At 41.1% G+C, this 24,550-nt stretch overlaps 1 protein-coding gene across 1 annotated transcript; it reads left to right on the forward strand.

Annotated features, from left to right (window-relative positions):
* Positions 1–8,492: 8,492 nt before the first annotated feature.
* On the forward strand, positions 8,493–16,735 carry LOC117541468. Its single transcript, XM_034208630.1, has 6 exons — positions 8,493–8,620; positions 9,519–9,551; positions 13,054–14,070; positions 14,511–14,666; positions 14,887–14,983; positions 15,888–16,735. The coding sequence occupies exons 3-6, from the start codon at positions 13,060–13,062 to the stop codon at positions 15,902–15,904; spliced, it is 1,281 nt and encodes a 426-aa protein (XP_034064521.1). The 5' UTR covers positions 8,493–8,620; positions 9,519–9,551; positions 13,054–13,059; the 3' UTR covers positions 15,905–16,735.
* The last annotated feature ends 7,815 nt before the right edge of the window (positions 16,736–24,550 follow it).

Consider the following 24,550-nt stretch of genomic DNA (forward strand, 5'->3'; position numbering starts at 1 on the left):
TGCAATATTCTGCCCCTCGCTGGGTGTGCCTCAGGAGGCCACATGCTGCAAATCGTTTCCAAGCTCTTTCTAATCACAGATGTTCGTCAAATGACCTTATCACAGGCTTAAATCAAGGTGTTTTAGCAGGTTATGCTGGCTCCCAGGGACCCATGTCTGTTGAAACCTGCACCCAAGACTGAAGTTTGCACTGAAGGAGCCAGGAGTATTACACGTGCTGCTATTTAAACATTTAAAAACACGACAGGCCCCTAGCCTAGTGCTAGGAGGAATTATTCTAGCAACGTTTCTTGAACCGTTAGTTCCTCACGATTATTCTGTTAAGAGTATTAATAACTACTAAAGATTTTCCCGTTTCTTTGCTCTGTAGATGACATGGCAGGGAAAGCAGACATCCCATATGCCTTCTGTGGCATATATATTTTAAGGTTTTACAATCAAATGTGCATTTGGTTGTCATAGTAGCCCACGTTTCTTTGACACCTCATCAGAAGCAGTATGCTGGATTCTCTGCAACACCTGCAAGCACCCCTTGGTGTCCATATTTTAACCACTTTCCCAGATAAAACTTTTCAACAGCTAGGCCTACCTCTTTCAGAACAGGAACTGGAAGCCCTTCCACACGTCTAGAATTATCGGTATCATTCTCGATAGTGTGCTGATGCAAGCTTCACTGCCACCAGACAAGCTGTCCCGCATCACAACAGCCATAATTACAATTAATGTTATTTATTTAGCGCCTTTCCAAATGTTCAAAGTGCTCTACGTCATACTACATATTAGACTTGTAATACATTCAATACTGATTACTGCCTTCAATTATGGTCTCCCACTGGTAGTCTCTCTAAAAGAGATGTTTTATATTTATAAGGAACAAGCGCTAGCCTTTCTGTCCAAACCTTAAGGCACCATAGTCTTAGGTCACGTTCACACCTGCTTGGTTAGTACTATTGAATCGGTCCCTGTAGCGTTAACCCCTTGATGCGGTTCGTTGGATTGGTGTGGAAGCAGTCCGATACCTCTGCTCCGCTAAAAGAGGTGGTCTCGGGTCGCTCGCTAGTAAACTCCAGAGAGGTTCATTGCTGGTGTGACGCAGTCCGCATCAAAACATGGGGAAACAACTATTTGTGCGTCATCGCTTGTTTTGCTATCTATGCTGTGTGCAACATCCAGTAACCTATATGGTCATGCATTCATTCTGGTGACTGCTTACCTCACTGGTCCCCTGTGTACAGAGAAAAGGCAGTGGTACAATCTCATCAGAGCCACCCGTCATCGGTGAAACCTCCTCACTGCATAACGTCGCATTTTGTGTTATAATGTTTTTAATGCACGTTGTCTGATTTATAATCCTATGCGCTGGCCGCAGAGTTTGCTGATGCACTCTCCAGATTAACAGCAGTATGAAAATAACCTGCCAATGCTCCATGATGCAGGCTACTGTAGAAATTGCTGGGATCTGCATTTTATCTGCTTAATGTCCCGCCAATTGTTGAAAAAGCATCTCCGTACAATGACTTTAGTTTACAGTTCATAGTCTGTTTGAGGTTGCCTGGGTGAACGCAAACCCAACCTTCTGCAAATGAAACGATGTAATACACTTGCGTCTGGTGTAAAGATGCGGACTATTCGGCATGAATGCAATCTTAGAGATGGCTATTGCTCAGATCTTTGGTCCTTAGCCCCTCTGCGACGAGTGGAAGGTTATGTTCATTCTTTTATAATGACCTTGCGGTGTCCTCAGATCCTCTCTAGTTACTTACAGATGCTGCGCCTTCTGCTGGTTCGGGGGATTTCACAATGAGTGGTTTGCCCCACCAGCTTGCCATGCCCTTCGTTCAACCAAATGACTCTGGATCTACACGTCAAGCCCCTCAAGGATTTCCCATATTCTGCCTCCAACCAAGAGCATGATTCAAAGCATACAATTCAGCTTGGTACTTTATCTTCTTCTGTCCCAACCTCCTCTGTGTACTTATGCAATAGATATAATAGTTGTTCATGCATTAATTGTATTTTCATTCGAATCCTGCAATCTTCAAGTGCTAAGTATTAAGCCACGGTAGAGTTCATTAATTTGCTCCTCAAGGGCCTTAAGAAGGCACGTCCTCCACGCAATGATAAAGACTGCCTCTTAACTTTGCACCCGTGCAAAGGTTAATGTATAAGTTCAGGCAAAGGGGTTTCACTATACATTGATAAACGTCAGAGGCAGTTGTTACAGCTTTCTATTGGTTTCTCAGGTGGCGAATATACACAGACCTCTCACCTTTTAATCCTCAGCATAATCTCTCCCTTACTGAATTAACTTTGGAGATCAAATATACACAGTTTTGAAACATTCAATGTCTGACATTTCTGTTTGCGGAGTCAAGGAACCCAGAATAATCATCGCTAAAACTAACACTGTTTTGTTTGTCCTTTATCTTCCATGCTGAACTTCTCGCATCATTGCCCTCTGACACATGGGTCGGCACCCATATTTATTCGATGGCTGCAAACCCAACGACGAGGGTTCTCCTCCAAGCTGCGTGATCTCTGCCTAAGCTGTGACCTGCCCCCAGATCGCTATTCCCACTGTTTAAGAATCTGCACAGCCACAACCGCAGCTCTATATCCGCCTACCTCAACCCTGAGTATCCTGGGCCGTTGGTCATCTTCTGCCCACCAGCGCTATATCATGCCTCACATGAATGAGATCCTTGCAGCACAAACAACCATGAGCTCTTGCACTACTCGATGATGAGTAACGTTCAAAGATGTATATCTGTAGAATTCTATTATTGCATACCAGGTGGTTGCTGGGTTAGATTATATTTATTTCATTATAGTATATTCCCCTCATAGCTGCATGCTTGGGGGGGAAAGCTCATTGTCGCTGCCTCAAAGACCTAGACACAGCAGTCTTGATAGGTAGTATATTCCCCTCAAAGCCGCGGTGCTGGGGGGGGTTGGCACTGGTCACTTCCAGGCCTACACATGGCAGTCTCTCTAGGTAGTATATTCCCCTCAAAGCCGCGGTGCTGGGGGGGAGGTCGGCACTGGTCACTTCCAGGCCTACACATAGCAGTCTCTCTAGGTAGTATATTCCCCTCAAAGCCGCGGTGCTGGGGGGGGTCGGCACTGGTCACTTCCAGGCCTACACATAGCAGTCTCTCTAGGTAGTATATTCCCCTCAAAGCCGTGGTGCTTAAGGGGGATGGCTTTTCGGGCTGTTCCCGGGCCTTCACATAGCAGTCACTAGGTAGTATATCCCCCTTAAAGCCGCGGTGCTTAAGGGTGATGGCTTTTCAGGCTGTTCCCGGGCCTTCACATAGCAGTTTCATTAGGTAGCATATATAGGTAGTATATTCCCCTCAAAGCGGCTGTGCTGGGGGAGGATGGCTTTCGGGGTGTTCCCGGGCCTTCACATAGCAGTCACTAGGTAGTATATTCCCCTTAAAGTCACGGTGCTTAAGGGGGATGGCTTTTCAGGCTGTTCCCGGGCCTTCACATAGCAGTCACTAGGTAGTGTATATATAGGTAGTATATTCCTCTCAAAGCCGCTGTGCTCGGGGAAGAATCGGCTCTGGGCTATTCCTCAGGCCTACACATAGCAGTCTCACTAAGTAGTATATTCCCCTTAAAGCCGCTGTGCTTAGGGGGAATGGCCACATGGCAGCTCGCCAGGCCCTCTACTTATCAGTCTTACATCACCAGCGTCAGGCTCGGGCTACGCAGTTTTGGGGGATAGTATCTAATCTCCACGCAGTTTTGGGGGTTAGTTATTTGATCATCACTCATCGTGCTATGTATATCTATGGAGTGATGATGCCCGAGCCTAGTCGCCAAACTTAACTATATGCTGCTTCTAATAAACATGTTAAAGGAACACGTGAGTTGTCTGACTGAAATGAGGCGAAGCCTGCGAGCTAGTTCAGGCAGTCAACTCGAGCACTTATGCTGCATTCATACATAACGCCCCTTGCCACTCTACAACCAACCAAACAGAGTCTCCTTAATACGCCGCTCTATTTAACCTGCCAGATCTCTCTCCATGCATTGCTTGCTGCTGCTATTGCTGCAGCTACCTCTACGTCGCTGCTGCTTGCTGCCCCACCACCACCCCAGCTTCCACCCCAGCTTCCACCTGTAGGCTCGGGGGTTAGTTATTTGATCATCACTCATCGTGCTATGTATATCTATGGAGTGATGATGCCCGAGCCTAGTCGCCAAACTTAACTATATGCTGCTTCTAATAAACATGTTAAAGGAACACGTGAGTTGTCTGACTGAACTGACTTTAATGCATGTCCATAGTAACATTTTGGACAATGTGGATGTATCTGCTCTAATGAGGGCAGGCCCGGACTGGCCACAAGGAGGACCGGGAGGTTTCCCGATGGCCTGGCCTGTTAAGTGGCCTGCTGGCCTGAGGATTCTTTTTGTAATGTAGCCTATGTATAGTGAACGCAACGCTGCGCAAATGGGGGTCTTGCCTCACAGAGGGTGACTGGCTGTCTACATGATGTGGCCCGCCGACATGGCCACTTTCATACAGATCATACACTAAAGCCCTCGATTGGTCTCTGTGTGTCATTCAAGCTCGGGAGCGAGCGAGAGAGCGCGCGCACCGGTTACTGTATTGTTGCTGTTAGCATCTGGTGCTAGCTAGCTGCGCTATTGAACAACAGTTCTGTCAATGCAGTTTGCTTTTCTGCCCAACGGTATACAGTTAAATCGACCGGACTTCTTTCTGAAGATGTGAGCGTCCTTAACAACGGTCAATAAGTCCTTGACAGCAGTCTGTCTGTTCGGTAACGGTATTAACAACGTGTCACATGTTCTGAATTGACCAATCAGAATCGAGTATTCAACTAAGCCATGTAATAAGGTATGTTATTGGTTATGGCCATATTCTTATGATTATTTAAATGTATACAGTTCTGTTTCATATGGGTGTTTCCATAGATCTAGTCTCTTTATTTCCCCCTCAAAATGCACCAGATTGATGCATTTAACTCCAACATTTAACACACAAATCTTACCGGGGGAGCATGCCCCCGGACCCCCCTAGAGGATTTGAGGTCCACCCCCACTTAAAATATGTGTACATGGATAGGTTCCTAAATAGATTTTCACATTTTGTTTTAAATAGTGACCCATGTCCATATGTTTATTTTTGGGTAGTAGATTTAAACTATAGGGCTATCACTATGGGCAGCAACGCTGTAAATATTGACAAATAAATCCAGCAAAATGGCACAAAAACAATGGTAGTGGCCTGGCTGGGTGTATAACTCCCGGCCTGACTTATTGTCCCAGTCCGGCCCTGAATGAGGGTCTTCATTAGTGCCACCCCAGGCTACATTTGGAGTTTTGTGAAGCCCCAACACAAGGTAAGACGATAGGTTTCCTTTAATGCTGCTGCCGCTGTGCAGTGTTTTGCCTTGTCAATCAGTTAAAATTGAATTCATAGTTTTATTAATATTGTAAATAATATTTTCTGACTATTTGTTATGTTATGTAGGTTTGTAAGACCCATAGTTAGCATGTGGGCATGTGCAGCTGTTGCTAAGGTCTATAATGGTTTATTAAAGTTAAGGCGAGACACCCCAGGTGAATAGGGTAATTTCTACAGTTAATTACCTACAATAAGGAAATTGTTTATTATATTATAAGTTTTCTGAATATGCAAATGATCCATTATCTCATTAAATTTGCGCATATTTTAACACATTTCAGGAACCGAAATCTGAACTTTGGATAAAGCCAGGTTCAAAATTCTCGTTTCATTTTGTAGTCATATTAGCATCTAAGGCTTTTACTGAAGGGATTTTGGATATCTCTTTTTATCACTCCATAAATCAGAAAATACTGTCAACAGCCCTAAAATATCAATTTTCGCCATGTTTCTAGGTATAACATCTTATATAATTCAGGCTATGAATGATATATGAACAAACCCTTCTGTAAAAGCCTTCATAATATTGATAGGAATATAACTGGAAGGTTTGGTGTATGTAAGTGCAACTGAAGTGGACATTTCGAACTCAGAGTAGGAGAAACAACTCATTTTGAGAAAACGACCTTTAAAGATTGCAGTGAGGCGCTAGCTAAACCCTCCTGTTCTTTGGATGACAGCTTGCGCATCGACGCACTCCGTGAAGGTATTTCATGTTCGGGGTCATTTGTTTTTTGTATAACCTTGCTTCGTGCAAGTGACAATTGTTGTTGTCTTCTCTGTGAACGTTTTTTTCGCCGTTTTTTTGCCATTTTGAGCTCTAAATTTCTAGCGGAAAGCTAACCAGGAAATGTTTTAGCACATCACGTGACGCATCTGAACGAATCACGTTGTCAGAAGTTGACACCAGCCAATGAGATTTCGTTTCTTGGTTTAAGACCCTTTTGTACTTTCACGATTGGTTGCTGATACAAAGGAAATGACCATATTTGGATCCGATGAGATTGTGCAGGAGAGACGGAGCTTTCCAACGATGACATTGTGCAAACAGCGGTCGCGGTACTTTATGTTACATTAGAATGCTAACTTTTGGTGAATTTAGGAGAAATATACAGACGCAAATAGACAAACTATAGTAAAATGAACATTTAAATGTGTATTTTGTATGTTTTCCTTCCAAAAGCCTGAAAGAAAACATGTTATGGAATCAAAATAGCACAACATCTCAAAATTGACCAGTGCATGAAAAACGATGTTTTTGCCTGCCGTGTCTCGCCTTTAACAAACAATGTATGCGGCTCGTATCGTTGACAGCTGGGCCCGGCACCGCCTTTTTTTTTTTTTTTTTTTAAAGCGGCTACCTCCCCACTTTTGGCAGCACCCCCTGAGCAAAATGACTTCCCGCGGCTATGTCACACGGTCTCATATTGTTATTAGACACCTGTCCTTGAGCTCAGAATAGGGAAGTTCTTGTGAGACTTTGTGTGAAGAGAAGTAGTTTCAACATAGTCTGCCAAATCAGCTCTGTGGCCTTGAAGCGCTTGGGAATAAAACCCCTCATTAGAGTATGCAGAGAAAACAGCACATAATAGGAAAATTGTACAGTAGTGTTAGACAATGCTTTTAGAAGCATTTGGTTTTAGCATATAAGGTAAGGTAAATAAATTTCCACTACAGTTCTCATGTCCTCTAGAGATCTTACCCCTGTCGACGAGCACCACCGATCAAATAGTCCCTTTTTCTCACGAGCGAACTCCACGTAAGCCTGAGAATCCCTTTTTATGAAACTGCGAAACCTCTGACGATACGCCACTGGCACGAGCTCATAAACGCGCAGAATTGCTGCTTTCACCTGCCCATAATCCCGGTTGACCTCGTCAGACAATGCAGCGTATACCTCCTGAGCCTTCCCCGTTAGAACGCACTGCAGCATCACAGTCCACACATCCATAGGCCACTTCAAGGTTGTTGCAACCCGTTCGAAAATAATAAAAAAATTATCCACGTCCCTCTCATTGAACACTGGAATAAATCGGGTGTATTTACCCACATCAAACTCATGAGGATGTGCGGATCCCAACTGCTGAGTTTGGTGCGACACTGCCGATAACTCCAGCTCCTTCAAACGAAGCATTCGATTTGTCTCCTCTATTTTCCTGATTTCGAGATTGCAGTCGATCTCCTTGTCTCTTAGCTTGTTATCAATCTCCTTCTCTCTAATCATTAATTTACGTAGCTCCAGCTGAAGCTGCAAGCTCGCTCATTGTTGGAGCTACCTCAGTTTCCTCGTCTTTAGATAAATAGGTAGCGCCCGTTTCCTCCGGTAACACTTCCTTCTCTTCCGTGGGAAGACCCGCAACATAAAAACAACCACGCCAAATACAGAATTTAGTTATCGACGGGCATTTATTTTCAGCACAGCCGTAACTCACATGCATGCCTACCGGCAATAAGGAACTAAGTCTGGAGGATTGTAAAACAAACAAAAAAAAGAAGAAGGGGGCCTGGGCCAGCCACACCATGAGCCGTAGGACCCATAATTCCCTCCTCTACCCAAAGGTCCAAACACAGCCTACTGGGAAGGAAACAAAGCCGCGAAAAATCTATACTAATATCCTCCAGAGTTCACACAAAAAAAATACAGCAACGTATATATAAATCCACACGAGGTGAGAGAAAATCCACGGTCGTATTCCCTAGCATCAGGGCAGGCAAAATAGACCTCTTCTCCTCCAGCTTCTCCCTTTTTAAGTCGTCCCCAGCTGAATGCAATTAGGACACCTGGGGGAGGCGGAGCCAGGGGCGGATCAGGTGCACCTGCGCAGCAGAGACAGAGAAAAACACAGAGCACGTAACAAAGGCCCTTTCTCATTTCATCAAATCCCCCTCCTCACTCTAAAAAGTGTACTTGATAGTAGTTGAAGTAACTTAATACATTTAATAAATCTGATTCAGATTTCTGCTTTAGAGATTCCAATGTACTTTTGTGGGTTGTATTCATGTGATTTTTTTGTTCGTTGACTTGATTTGCTATTTTGTTATCAGTGAAAGCAAATCAATCAAGTTTCACGCATCTAACGTGCGTGTGACGTCATGACGTCAACGTCAACGTCTTTGCCAGATCATTCCAGCGTCACATTGCCGCCTTTTTCTCTTGAGACGTGACTTCGACATACGGTAAGTGTGATTCAGACAAGTTATATTTCTTATATAAAAATAATGTACAATGTCAGATATAACATGTTCCACCTAAATTGTTTAAATGTTGTTGCAAATATTTAGCCTTAACGTTTGAAAACTGAAGGAACCAAGCTATGATGCACTGTCTCCACTGTTAGCTAAACCGATAGCTTTAGCTCAAACATGACGATAGTTGGTTACTTGCGGGTAGAAGCCTACTCTCTTGGTTTAATATTTTCACTGAAATGTGTTAAAGTAATTCCTATTGTGTACTGGCGTAGCTGCTTATTACCAAATTAGCGCAAACTAATGCGCAAACTGGGTCATGTTAAGGCTAGGCTAACTATCGTTATTAGTACATTAGCTTGTCACCAAACAGCACACGTTTTTTTGTACTATGTTGGCGTGTTTGTGTGAACGGTTTAATGTGGTGTCGCCGCCGTTGCGTCGAGTGTAATTATAAAGACGATACGGAATCACCGAGCAGTGATGGGGCATGTTGCGCTGGTGAAAGCCCGGTGATGCATCCGGCTGACGAACATAGAAGTTAACCTCGGTGTGTGGGAGATGCAGTACTAATTTGTTGTGCCGGTCGCCTCGATGGCGGGACTGCCTTCTTGTTTATGCTGGAAGTGGTTGATACGGCGTTGATAAAGCCTCACATTTATAGTAGCTCGATGGTTAAAGCGTTATCCAGCACTGTGTTGCTGTGCTAATGTGCTAATAAGAAGCCCTGTAGTGTAATTTGCTGTTGCTGATAAGACCATTACTATGTTTGGGGTGATAATAGGTGACTGTGAAAGCTTAACAACGAATAGAAATGTCCCCCCTAATATAAATGTATTTATTTTTCTTCTCATGATTTCTCATGCCTGACTGGTGGTGGTTTCTTCAGGCTTTGACACATCGTATTGGACTACTACCTAAGGTACGTGAAGCTACACTACTGTGAGTGATATAGAGAGTACTTTAATGTGACTGTGTGTTCTGAAAGTAATTTCAACGTAAACGCAAAGTGCAGGTGATTATAGGACAAAATCCACTGTTTTGTTTTCTGTGGAGTTATTAATTTTAGAGTTCAGCCAAAGCTAATATACAAATTATTTTTTACCTATAAAGATACTCTCAGTAAAGCCCACCTTTTTGTTTTTTTCATTGTCATGCTTCATGTGGAGATGCAAAGACTGTGGGAGGGTGTTTACATAAAATCTGAGCTGCTCAAGCACTACAAACTGAGTCATGGGAGCTACGGACGGGGTCATTCATATCCATGTACTTATTTAAATTGTACATGTAGATTCAAGACCTGGAATTCTCTAATAAGCCATTTATCAAGAAATCACCCTGCCCAACAAACAGCCACCAAAGCTGTGTCCACGTTCACATGCCATATTTGTGGTCATAATCAACTCTCCACAGAAAGACACTATTTTCAACACATCTTCCAGCATCTTAAAAATAATGAGACTGTAACATGCGTGTTCCGAGAGTGTGAATATAAAACCAACGTCTATGAGAACTTTAAAAGTCATAAATTCAGGAAACATTCTGGCCCAGGAAATGCCTTTAAGCCTGGCATAACTTCTGTTAAAAAATCTTCTGCCATTATTGGTGATGATTTTTCAGATAGGGAAAGTATAGAGAGCAATGCAAATTTGAATTGTTCTTTGGACAACAGACATACTGAGAACTTGGAGAAGGATATTGAGCTTAAAATAGCTTTAGTCCTCCTTAAATTGGAAAATGTATTTCTTGTGTCTAGTGCAGCTGTAGATGAGCTTTTGCAGGAGTTACATTATCTGATAGGTTCTCTTTCTCTGCCAATCACTCAGACGACTATTGGCAAGGTATTACAAGATAACGGATGCCAGTTTGACCAGTCAGTGGTTAAAAAACTAGCGAGTGCACTCTGTGATACAAACCCTGTTAAACAAGCAATTGAACATAAAGGTCCACTTTGCAGTGCTTGGAGGCGAAAGGCTTACTATAAGAAACACTTTAACGTAGTTGAACCAGTGGAATATATACTTGACAGAAAGAATAGAAAGTCGTTCCAATATATTTCAATATTAAAGTCTTTGCAGCAAATTCTTGACTGCCAGACTATCTTAGACCAGGCTAGTAATTTGAATACTTTAGATAAACAGCCACCAAGAACTTGTGTGCACACATACAGATCTTTTTTTGATGGTGCCTTCTTCAAACAAAATGAACTGTTGCCTAAACAAGAAAGAATTTCATTGATATTATATATTGATGATTTTGAGATATGTAATCCTCTTGGTACATCAAGGAGGAAGCATACAATTTGTGGTTTGTATTGGATTTTGGGTAATTTGCCACCAGGCTGTAACTCTGTTTTGTCCTCCATCTATTTGGCTGCTTTAATCAAAACTGATGATCTGAAGTGCTATGGCTATGAGAAAGTTTTAGAACCTGTAATTAAGGATCTTGTCATTTTGGAACAGAGTGGGATATTTCTAACAAAGTTGGCAAGAACAGTAAAAGGCACAGTTCAGTGTGTGGTCGCTGACAACCTAGGCGCGCATGGTATTGCTGGATTTGTTGAAAATTTCACAGGGTCATACGTATGCAGATTTTGCACTGCAGAAAAATCTGACTTACAGACAAAAGAAGTTAAAAGTGGAGTCTTTACTCTGAGAACCAAAGACATTCATGCAGATCATTTAAGAATCCTTGAGGAAAATGGATTGCCCAACTACTATGGTGTGAAATCAAAGTGTATTTTGTCAGAGCACCTTTCATATTTTGATGTTACAACTGGGTTTCCTCCAGATATTGTGCACGATCTTTTTGAAGGAATTGTTCCTTTTGAACTTGCACTTTGTCTCAATATATTCATTAAAAAAAAGTATTTCACATTATTTACATTGAACAAGGCAATATCATCTTTCAACTTTAAGTGGACTGACAAAACCAATCGACCTCATCCTGTGCCTCTTAGTTTTGGGTCCAGAAAAACTGTTGGGGGAAATGCCCATGAGAACTGGAGTCTAATCAGGTTTTTGCCTTTTTTGATTGGACATAATGTTCCCAGTGAGGAACCAGCTTGGCAGATCTTAACAGATCTGAAGGACATTGTTGATCTTGTGGTCTGTCCCGTTCATACTGAGGACTCCATTGCATATCTTGATTTCAAGATCTCTGAGCACAGAATCAGATTTCAAAAAGGTTTTCCCAGACGTTAAGCTTAAACCAAAACACAATTTTTTTTGGAGCATTATCCATACTTGATCCATCAGTTTGGTCCACTAGTTCACCTATGGACTATGCGTTTTGAAGCAAAGCATAGCTTTTTTAAAAGAGTAGCAAGGAATATCAGGTGCTTCAAAAATGTGCTCCTTTCCCTTTCAGAGAAACATCAGTTTCAGATGGCATATCATTTGCACTCGTGTAGCTTTGCCAGACCTCCATTGGAAGTGACAAATATATCCACTGTACACATCGATGTATTGAACAAGGACATTTCAAATGCCCTGAGACAGAAGTCTTCAAATATAGATACAGTGAGCTTTGCCAAAACTGTGACATATGATGGACTAAACTACAAGTGTGGCATGATCTTGATCTATGGGTCTCTGGGAGGACTTCCAGAGTTTAGTGAAATCCTCCAAATGGTGATACTGCAGGACAAGTTGATCTTCATTGTGAAAAAGCTCAGTGGATGATACATTGAACATTATAGAGCTTATGATCTCAAAATGTCACCAGGCAAGGAAGTGGAACTTCTTGAGCCACAAGATCTACATGATTCCTACCCACTGGCAGACTACACAATCCGAGGGATGCGTCTTGTCACATTGAAAAGATATGTCCATGTTTAAAGGGTGAGGAAGCTAAAAGTGATATTTCATTAGGTGGAAAAAGATATAATTCATAACTATTGTGTTCTCAAAACAGATTTATTTCATACCAGTGTTTTTTTTTGTTTTCAAAGGTTTTATTTATCATTTCACCAACAAATAATTACACTAGGTAAATATCAGAAAATATATAAATGTGTGGGCTTTTTTTGTGTGGTCAGAGTTTTAATGCTTCACCTGCAAAACAACAATATATTTGTTTTTGTATGACTTCCTATACATATTTGTTATTGGTGCAAGACTAACTATCAACCCTTTGGAGATTTCAAATGATAACATTCAATTTGTTTGCACATACAAGTTGTCAACTGCAGATGGAACCTAACATTGAGGGTAAGGGTGGGCATTATGTCATTTTTTAAAGATGTGCTGATTGAGTCCAGTCAGCAAATGCCGCCAGTGGAAAAGGGATTTACACAAAGTTGTAGTCCTTTTACTGAAAACTGATAACACATCTATAAGATGATACATTAACAGTATGAATAATAAAGAATTATGTTTAATGCGCCTTTCTTAAAACGTATTGTGCTTGTGTTGTCTTCTCAGACTGCCATGGCTGATTCGACGCCTGCAAGACTGAAAGTGATTTTGGGGGAGAACAACATTGAAAAACTGTCTCTTCCAAATGGCATACCGGAATCATTGGATGACCTTCTCAGCAAGTTAAAGACTTTCTTTGGGTTAAAGGGCGACGTCAGACTGCAGTACATGGACCAAGACTTTGGCAACGACTTCTTCAATCTGAATTCCACCACTCAACTTCAGGATTTGGGAACAATCAAAGTGATCCACCAGCAAACAAATACACCTTTGAACATTGCCACTGATACCACATCATCGTCTTCACTTGAGTGTGATGGCAATGTTTCGTTGGCATCAGATGACACAATAATCCTCTCATCCCCCGAATCTGTGTCCTCTCGAGCCAAACAGTGGCCAGCGCACTTTCCTATTCCTCAATTTTCATATGACACGGAGCTGCAGCTAGTGAAGGGGAATTCTGAGTTTAATGGAAGCCACAAAATGTTGACTGTCAGCTCCCGAAGCAAGTCTGATATTCTGAATAGACTTGCAGAAACAATTTACGGGTACAAGGCCTATCCAGATGATTCACATTTCTGCACAGGAGCAGAGGCTCTTATCAAAAAGCATCCTTGTTTGAAAGAACCTGGCTCATTCAATGGCTGCAATGGATGGAAACAGCGCCTGAAATATAAGATGGGAAACTACAGGACTCAGCTCAAATTGCAGGGGTGCCCAGAGCTGGTGGTAAATTCCCTGAAATCTAAAGCTGCTACAGATGCTTTCCCTGCTAAAAAAGTCAAGAGGCCAAAGCGAGCTGAGGCTAACTTTTATCCATCCTTCCCCACTGGTGCCAATCTGGAAAGCCTGGAAAAAGAAAGACTAGAACTTCTGACAGACATCAGGATAAGGAACAATAATAGGGTCATCGCAGACAAAATGGCTCACACGTTCGCCTACAGACGAGAGGAGGTGGTAAACCAAGAGCCAAGAATCAAGGACTTCAAAGACAGGTGGCCGGCACTGTTCCAACACAAAGAGGTAATAATCTAGTCTGTATCAATTTTTTAGTAAGCTTTTATCCATTCATCATAATATGGTGTGGTAAAGATTATGTTTAACAGTGTTTACTGACAGAATTTACATTTTTAGTTTGTTATACTTTTTGCCAGTGTGTAGGCATGCTTAGTTTAGTTTTTTTTCTTCGAGCGTGTAAAACCAAAGAAAAATACAAATGAAACAAAAGGTGATACAGTATTATATAAATGAATGCAATAACAAAACGAAACATTTAATTAATAATTGAATAATCTGTAGTATCATTGTTTGGTATCAATAAACAACAAAGCTTTAGCTAATTACACGTCCGAAAAGGGGTCGGAAGAAGTTTACACTTGCTTCAATGGTTATTTTTTCAAATGTTAATTGCATACAGACTGAGTCCAATTGAATTTACTCATTTTTGTATTATTCTTTCATAGATCAATGCAGAGTTCCAGAGGATAATGACCATTCCTCTTGAGGAGAAGTTCATGGCCCAGTTGGACATTCACTCAAGTCAGCTAATCACAGTCATCCGTGCCAAAGGAGGATCAACACGTCAAAAGACTGCTGACATCATGGACATTTTTGACCAGGTAAATCTGCATTGTCAAATGAGTCCTTGCTAGCTAAAAGGGATACCTTTTGTGTATCCTTTTATAGATACATGGGAGGGCAACCGTTGTTTTATGAAACTCAGTAACTAGGAGTGTCCATTTGTTTCTAAATAAAGTGAAGGATTTTAGCTGTAAGAGTAAGGAAATCTGTCAATAGACATTTTGAAAAATAAAATTAACCGAAATAATGTTGTCCTAGACTGAAGACATTCATCTTCGGAGGGAGTGTGTCCTGAGAGCCCTCATTATCTTCCTGGGAGAAGATCCAGATGAGCTGGAATATCAAGGAATATCTGGTAAGTTTTAACTGCAATTTGTATGTCAGCACAGCTTGTCAAAGGCACACGTGCTTTGATATTAATGCTGTAAAAGGAACATTTCTCTACTAAAATAACACCTGTCGGGTTTGATTATATTCATAATCTTGGACATTTGACATCATGTAAGTTTAAAGCACCTTTGTGGTTTTCCAACTCCTCATAGCACTTGTGCACGTTCACATTCACCCATTCATACACTGATGGACCATGCCACCTAAGTATGTAAATGTAGCTTGTAAATATGTTGTATGATATCCTCTATTGTTTTATGTTTCATGTGGAACCTATATGCTGCAGGTCTCCCTTGAAAAAGAGATCTATGATCTCAATGGGACCAATCTGAATAAATAAAGGTTACCAACAAACAAACCTGCTCATCAGGGATAACTAAAGCATAGCATCGGAATTTGGGTTTTTAGTAATTTTCCCAAGTATACTGCGAAACACAACATGTATATGTAAAAAGTAGTCCTAGCATGTTTTTAAAAAAAAAATACTCTTGATTGAATTTTACACATTTTAACACAGAACAATGCACGGCAACCCCCCCCCCCCCACATACACACACAGCACATCCACAATTTGACAACAATTGAATGATATTAATATTAATCCTTCTCAACATAAATGAAAAATATATATACATAGTAGATCAAGCTGGAATAACAATTAAACATAGAAGTAAGAGGGATATTATTTTCAATCTGCAATATGTGAGTTCAGGGTGTCCTAGCATTTTTAAATATTAGGTTCTGATCATGTGAGTCGTCCGAATAATCAGTGAGTTATCACAGAGTAGGACTCCGGCCAGTGATATTATTGTCCCATATTAGTGCAAAGTGATGCCAGTGATGTTTGTTGTCATGTACTCCTGTTCTAGGACTCCAGAACAGATGATCTTCAGAAGGAGATGGAGGAGCTCACAATGGGTGTGTTTGTGATACGGAAGGAGGGGGAAGGACTGCAGGAGCCACCAGCAGACATCGGCATCATCATCGAGGGCGTGGAGGTGCTGAATGAACTGCCTTCAGTTGCCTCAGCTTGTGCCCTCCTTCTGGGTTTGCTATATGCACTCAACATAGCATATCCAAAACCCCTTCATTTCACGTTTGAAGTAGTTCAGAAAATAATCATGCAGCTTGACCAACACAAGATGTCCGCCAAAGTGCAAAGTCTGTATGGCAGACTTCAAAGCTCAGAGTAACGACAAACAAAACAACATTTTCCTCCTCTGGGCCAAAACATGGCCTAGTGCTGTATTAGCACAATGGCGTCTTGACATCGGACATTGCTCATGTAAAAGAAAATGTTGTGGGTGCGGTAGGTTTTTGTTTCACCATTTTAGTTTTGATTCCAAGAAATGGTTATGTATTCAGAAGAACATAAACTTTGTTAATGTTTAAATATTTGTTTCTAACAGCTTTCATGCAGTGGTTTACTTAAGTAAAATATCTCTGTACTTAATGTATTTCACCATTGCTTCAATGTCCTGTTAATGTCAATAAGCACTACACTGAAGTTAATGTGTTTTTGGTTATCAGCCTGAAATAGAGAGGTGCAGTGATGAAGTATTTTTGTAGGACGACCCTGAAGTAAGCTGCTGCTTCCCTTGACAAAAAGCAATGGGATTTCTCCATAGGATTTTGGAATATTGTAAAAGAAATAAGATCTGTGGAAAATCGGTGGGTGTGTGTGTCCGCATATGTAGCCTGTTATTGTCTCATTATACCGCACTGTGAATGAATTAAAAGTAAATATATAAGTCGTCATGAACACATCTGTCCATCAGACAGAGGGCTGCTGTGCCTCCTGTCATCATTAACGGACGTCTCTTTAAAATGACCGCTCAGAGGAGAGGAGTTCTCATTTCTCTAACCGCCTGCTGCTTCCCCTCCTCGACTCCTCCGTTCGCATCTCCTGTGGGCGGGACTAAGTCTCGAGGATAGGAGTCGAGGAGGGGAGTTAGAGAAATGAGAAAGGGCCAAAGAACAATGAAATGTGTGTGTGTGCCTTTAGTTTGCTGATTTTGTTGTTTTCTAGAATAGGTTATACCACTACTTTATCATCTGTGGGGGACTGAGACCACATGCCGTATAAGTTCTCTGTGTAAACCTTTCCTCTATTGTGTCAACGTCTTACCTTACCAATGTGTTGGGCGACAAGATGATTTTTTCTTTGCACTTGTTTGTTGCAGAGATTATTGGTATGCCTTGTGCATGACTGAATAATACTAACAATAAATAAATTATAAAATACCCGTTGTTCCCCAACATTGCAAACTGTTTTAGTCACACCCCCAGCCAGCTGACTAATTTTGTAAAATAAATGTTAAAGATGCAGGAAGAGGAGGCGAAAGTGAGACAGGATCAAACTGAAACCTTGGAACATTCTAAAGCTCAACTTTGAAATGGTGACCATCACTTTCTCTCTTGATTTTCTTTATCCTCTAACTTTATTATATCATCTTTATATTAGGCTACGTCATAAGTCAATGCTGCTTTAATAAGTGGTTATAATTTGGAAGTAGGCTACAGTAGTTTTTTATGGGTGTAAATTGTTATCTTCTTGTAAATACAAAATAATGTTTGTCTGTGTGTAAGTGTGTGTGGCAAGAAAGAGTGATGATTACTCTCACTACACAAAACCCAATATTTGTTTTTCAATTTCTCACTATACTGACAAAAAGAAATCGCCCCAAAATGTAGAATACTAAACAAGCAATACCTACAATTATTTATGATTTCATTATGAGGGGTATTTTTAAGCCTTTCATTCCATATCCTGTTTAGTGCTCTTGAAAACACAATCTGGGTTTAAAGTACCACTGAAGCACCTTGATGTGGCAAGCTAATGACATCAAAATGCAGATTGGGAGCTTTGGCTTTGGCACAAAAACACCTCTCACTTCTCTGACAACTGTATGCTGTATGACACACGCACACAAATACGCACACATGCATATCGGCTAACTCATTCAGACACACAGACACAACTGTGATAGCAACCGCTCCTCCCAAACGCCACACACACGCACCGTCCTCTACTCACACAGTTTGCACAGTTAAATCAAACTGATTTGCTACCATTGTGAGAGGAAATTAGCATAACAAGGATGGGATCAAATGAGGTAGTTACAGCTTGAATCATAAATTGCAGACTGAGCGAACGTGCGGCTGCAAATGGATTGTAGTTCACATCAGTATTCATGAAAAGAGAAAAGTAAGCTTCAGAATGGCTGGCGCAATTTTTTCTACATTGTCACTTTTATGTAAAAACCTTGTATCTCAATTTTTGTCTTGTTCTTTAAATGACCACCGACAGCTCCCCCAACATTTAGTTTAATTACGTTTTATGACTCAAGGACAAAGCAATGTCTTTACACAGCATTGTTAAAAAATTAAGTGTGTGGATGTTTGTGCGTAAATGAACAATTATTTCACCTTTAATTACTTTTTTTTCCAGATACAAGGTTTTACATACCACTGAAAATATTCTCGTTATTGCGAATCCATATTGCACCGGTGGCCTTATTACCATGAGGATACATCCCTTCCTCAGATCAGTGTCACTTATATCCATACAAATGTGCATTAAGTATATATAAGATGATGCTTTAAAGGTTACAGTATGCAAAGCATTAGGGCTATGACCAGCTATGACATGGACATGTTTCTCATGGCACACTCGCCAGTTATTCAGCACTAAATGAAATCAGTTATGGAACATGGTGCATTATAACAATAGTACAAGTATCAGTGTTATCTATTCATAAAGACTGTGTGCTTACAGTCTTACATACATACATGCATTAGGACTCTGCAAAACATGGAGGCCATTAACTAGGAAGATATTCATTTTTAATAAATGTTTCTGATCAAGCAAACAGAATATATACTTACATAATTTATTTTGCATTCTTCTTGCAATGTTAGGGTAGAAAACTGCCAGAACAACATTACAAGTAAGATAATATTTCTACATGTGGCTGGTGAACAATTATTTATTCATTATAATACTGCATTAATTATTAGGGATGCACGATAATTATCGGTCCGATATTAGGAATTATGACGTCATCCCGATAAACCCGATACCAGTATTAATAGCCCCGATAATATACAATATATTTTTTGGGTAAAAAAAAACAAAAAAATACTGCGGTGTGGGTGGATTGGGATGAGGGGCGCTTGTTTTTCACTCGGCTCCTCCCGTTTTGCCAGTACTGTGGTATTAGTGGTTTAGGAAGAGGGGAGTTATTCACAAATCCAGCGCTCCCTAACTCATGCCTGGCTGTGACGTAAATGGTGTGCGGCCGTGAAGCCAGGACAGTAAACAAACATGTCGTCGGTTGTATGGGCGTTGGAGCTATGTGCAACTCAAGGCATATGCTCGAACGGGAGCTGCCTGGACGCTGCAATCATGTTTCGCACTATCCGTGCTGAGTGTGCTGACTTTTCGTACAATGTCCCACTGTCTGGCTTCCTGCATAAAGTCAAGTGCTCGGCGCAGTTGTGGCGAAATGTCGCTCCTCTGTTTTCATTTAAACAGCTCCTTATATCCATTAGCGCAGCTAGCTAGCACCAGATGCTAACAACAACAATGCACGTAAGGTCTCTCTCTCGGTCGCTCGGGCCACACATACACACACCCTCCCGGTCCTCCAGATGGCCAGTCGGTGCCTGCCGGTGAGCGTGGAAGTGTGTATGTGCCACAAGCGGGCGACAGGAGCGGGGCTGTCAGCATCAGCTTGTAGATGGTATTTTAAACTTGATGCGCTCTGAAACTACGGGGCGGCCAAGGAAAAAAAATACACATGCGTTAAAATAATTAGTAAAAAATGTGTTGTTATTGGTATCGGTATCGGTCTTGAGAAGCAGGAAGTTATCGGTATCGGTTTCAAAAAACCAATATCGTGCATCCCTATTAATTATCCATGGTCATTGTTAGAATCTTGAGAAGTGGTTTACATAATGTTAATTAAAACCATTTCTCTCTGTCTCTTCCCAACTCAACATTTGTACTGCAGCACTACAACTATTTTAATCTCACTTATGTTCTCCAGATTTTCAAATAATTCTTTTTTCTGCCTCTTAGTAATTTTCTCTCCATTACTCTCCATGTTTTCATGCAGTAAGCCAGCTGTTGACAGTGTGCTAACTAATAGAGTGTTAATGGAGAAACCAACATAAAGGATGTACTGTTGTTATGTGATTCTACATTTCATATATTATACCTGTTTTATCTGTAATCTGAAACATGTTTTTTAAAGCACTAAACAACAACAATAGGACAACAGTAATGGATAATATAATTGGTTATGGTGAGTGTAATCAGTGGTGACTGGTCATTAGTGTCAGCAGAAAGTATTACAAATAATGATTACAAAAAAATGCAAAATTAAAAAAATATAAAATATATTTTAAGATCATGTTTAATCATCTGATTCGTCTGTACGTTGCTGTTTTAGTCTGTGTTCTTCTAATTAGTGTCTACAGTGTGTGCCTATTGAGCTGTTTAGAGCCATGTGGGACAAAACCCGATCATGCCCCTCCCTCTCACTGTCTAAGTGAATGGTGACTATAAAAACTACACTGCGCATGCTCAGAATATTTTCTTATTTAATCTTATTTAAAATAATGACCATAGGGGCATTGAGCTGCCATCCCCACATACGTCATCTCACATAATTCAGAGCTGATTGGCTGTAAGTACGCGCTGTCTTTAAACAACTCTCCTGTTATCTCCATCAGAACAACCTTCTGGATCCGCACCAGTCTGGTTTCAAGGCAGGTCACTCCACAGAAACTGCCCTCCTTGCTGTCACTGAGGAATTGCACACTGCTAAAGCAGCCTCCCTCTCCTCTGTCATCATCCTTTTGGACCTGTCTGCTGCATTCGACATGGTGAACCATCAGATCCTCCTTCACACTCTCCAAGAACTTGGAGTTTCAGGCTCTGCACTTTCCCTTCTCACCTCATACCCCAAAGACCGTATCTACAGGGTAACTTGGAGAGGGTCCGAGTCCGACCCTTGTCAATTAACTACAGGGGTACCTCAGGGCTCTGTTCATGGTCCCCTCCTCTTCTCCCTGTACACAAACTCGCTCGGATCAGTCATTAGCCCTCATGGTTTTTCATACGCTGACGACACCCAATTAATTCTGTCCTTTCCCCGCTCAGAGACCCAGGTCGTCGCACGCATCTCTGCTTGTCTAGCAGACATCTCTCAGTGGATGTCTGCTCATCACCTCAAGCTCAACCTTGACAAGACTGAACTGCTTTTCCTTCCAGGAAAAGATTGTCCCACTCTTGACCTGACAATCAACATCGGCACCTCTGTTGTTTCCCCGACTCAGACTGCAAGGAATCTGGGTGTGATCCTAGATAACAAACTGTCCTTCACTGCAAACATCGCTGCTACAACCCGTTGCTGCAGATACACGCTTTACAACATCAGGAGGATACCTCCCCACCTGACCCAGAAAGCGATGCAGGTTCTGGTCCAGGCTCTCGTCACCTCACGCCTAGACTACTGCAACTCCCTCCTGGCTGGTCTACCTGCATGTGCCATCCGACCTCTGCAGCTCATCCAGAAAGCAGCGGCTCGTCTGGTCTTCAACCTTCCTAAATGTTCCCACACCACTCCGCTCCTCCGCTCACTTCACTGGCTTCCGGTAACTGCTAGAATCCACTTCAAGACACTGGTACTTGCATACCATGCTGCGAATGGATCTGGCCCTTCCGACATCCAGGACATGGTTAAACTGTACACCCCAGCGCGTGCACTACGCTCTGCATCAGCCAAACGACTCGCTGCACCCTCGCTGCGAGGGGGACTCAAGTTCCCATCAGCAAAAACACGTGGGTTTGCTATTCTGGCTCCAAAATGGTGGAATGAGCTCCCCATTGACATCAGGACAGCAGAAAGCCTACACATCTTCCGGCGCAGACTGAAAACTCATCTCTTTCAACTCCACTTCGAGCGAGAGAATTACTAACAAAGAATTACTAACAAAGCACTTATATACTATTAAAGGACTGGCTTATCTATAGCCAGTTGAGTAGCACTTGAAATGTTTGGCTCTATGAAACCTGATGTACTTATATGATTCTGTTTTCTTCAAGGTTGTGTCTTCCTGGTCGAATGTACTTATTGTAAGTCGCTTTGGATAAAAGCGTCAGCTAAATGCAATGTAATGTAATAATGTAATGTGTGCCGCGAAAAGTGTGGTGTGTGAAGAGGAGACGAGAGAGCTGCAGTGACGCATCCTAAAACCCGGAAGTAAGCTGCGCGTGGGTTCCTTCCACAAAAAAGCAATGAGATTTTTCCATAGGATTTTAGAAAATAGCTCCAAATAAGATCTGTGGGAAACAAACCTGTTAGATAAATGCACGTTGTTCAGCCGGATAATATCCACATGTCTACCCTACTTTTATAATTTTCGAATCATAAATCTATCGATTAGATTAGTTTTATGATAGACTTTTGAAACTACAAGAAGATAAGGAGGACTTTTACAAAAAAGTAATAGAGATTTTTGTCCAGAAGGATAGCATGGACTTCATCTTCAAGTCAAGGTAAGACCGCAATTTTATTGAAAATGGGATCTTACTAAGACAGAACAATTCAATATTTAAATGATAAAATTACATTTTTTGGGTATCCTTTTGTTGAACTGTCTGTTTAAAATTAATCGAAGCATCAGACAAAAAAAGCTTTTGAAAATAATATTATATTTTGATTTAGGTCAAAATATAATATTTTTAAACCTGAAGAGTCAGTGCCAGTGCCTCACCAGCCATGAACCTCACTGCAGAAGCTTATATATATATATATATATATATATATATATATAGACATCTACGTTTTTTGTGCCCCACCACTTTTGTACATATAAAAACGCCACTGAGTGTAATGCATGTGTGATTACGTGACTCTTGCTAATCATTTGGTTGACTTGCCCACATATACATTACATTTAACAGAAAGGAGTGGTATACTTCACAGTAACTCTGTTTTGAAATACTGTAAGGTCAGACAGTTTCTGATATGGTCACTGAGGAAATCCCATTTGAGAAAAGGAGGGGACAAAGTGAAAGAAAAAGAAAACACATGTGGGCCTGAAAGGTCGTTCAGAAAAGTGTCTTTGGTGTTTGATTTCAAAAGCTGTAATTAGCATTGGATTCATACTAGCAGTCACAAGTGATCCCATGAGTCAGATAAGAATAAAACAGATTTGAATGTCCCTAGAGCAACTTCTCATTGCACTGTGAGGCAAAAATATATGCTGTGCTTTCTGTAAGTTATGTGTTGGAGCGCTAGCCAATAGAAGTGCGAGTGTTACACAGTGATGTCACTATGTTAGGGAAGTTAACAAAGGAGTCCAGTCTCAGGCTCGAAAATGACATTCCCAGAACAAATGACCATATCTTCCCTTCTAAAAGGGTTAAATTAATAATCTTTTTTCTCAAAGCAAGGTTACACCTGTGAGTTGGATGTAGAAGTGTCCGAATCAATATAGATGTTTTTATTTTAAAGTAAATTCAGATCGAACGCAGTAAAAAAAATGTAAATGATTGTGTCCGTCCAAAAAAAAAAATTACTTATAGTGAAAACCACCCTTGAATGATGGGATGGTAGACTAAAAGCTTTAGGAATCCAAACTACAACATATAATAAGTACCTTGTATCAAGATTGATGCAAAACAAGTTAAATTTGACATTTTTAGAGAGATTTAGCAACAAAAAAACACTTCTGGGGTCATTTGGGTGGATTTGACCTATCTATGGCCCCCCTTGGTCGATTTTGCTGATTGACATCTCTTTCTAACCGTCAGAGCCAATGGAATCGAAGAGAACTCCCACATACTCCTTATTTGGTAATGTGTGTGTGAGACTGACGCATAGCCAAAACCGGAAGCTGCGATAACTCTGGTGGCTACCATTAGCAGCTAACTTTTACTCTCCGATCTTTACATAAAAATGGAATTATGGATTATAAATAAAAACAATTATTCCACAGAAACATTATCAACCTATGGATTTATTGATTCAGCCGCGTTTTTTCTCGTTTTAATGCCATTGAACCAGTCTTTTGATCAGATTGACAGCTAAAGTGAGACGATCTCCCGTAAAAGCTACGTAAAGGTACGTGTTGTGATGTCTGTGTTTGCTTCCCCTGTCGCGAGTTCGGATCACTCAGTGATGATACTATATACCTAAATAATCTGTGGAACCACAGCTTTAATCGGATATCTTGTATGTGCAGCTCCAATAAGTAATAAGGGTATCTTTTATCTTGAGTTTTGTGCCAAAGTGCGTTAGGGGTCATTTAGATGCTTCTTATGAGACTTGTGTTTTGTTTTGGCAACAATGGTTTGTATCGTCAGTTAGCTGAGATTATTCCCGTTAATCTGGTATAACACATTAATAGGTTCTTAAATATTAAGATCCCCTGAGACACAGTGTCGTGAAATTTAAAAAAAAAAGACCCGCCGAGGGGGACCTTGGGGCTTAACGGGTTTAAGGAGTTTCAGGCAGGG

The sequence above is a fragment of the Gymnodraco acuticeps genome, unplaced genomic scaffold (assembly GCF_902827175.1).
Source record: "Gymnodraco acuticeps unplaced genomic scaffold, fGymAcu1.1, whole genome shotgun sequence".
NCBI classification, from domain to species: Eukaryota; Metazoa; Chordata; class Actinopteri; order Perciformes; family Bathydraconidae; genus Gymnodraco; species Gymnodraco acuticeps.

What these genes read in the sequence shown, in the direction of transcription:
- LOC117541468 (XM_034208630.1), top strand. Translation starts at nt 13,060, where the DNA reads ATGGCTGATTCGACGCCTGCAAGACTGAAAGTGATTTTGGGGGAGAAC. An exon ending in CACTGTTCCAACACAAAGAG is followed by an intron (nt 14,071 to 14,510) that starts GTAATAATCTAG and finishes ATTCTTTCATAG; the next exon opens with ATCAATGCAGAGTTCCAGAG. An exon ending in TCATGGACATTTTTGACCAG is followed by an intron (nt 14,667 to 14,886) that starts GTAAATCTGCAT and finishes ATGTTGTCCTAG; the next exon opens with ACTGAAGACATTCATCTTCG.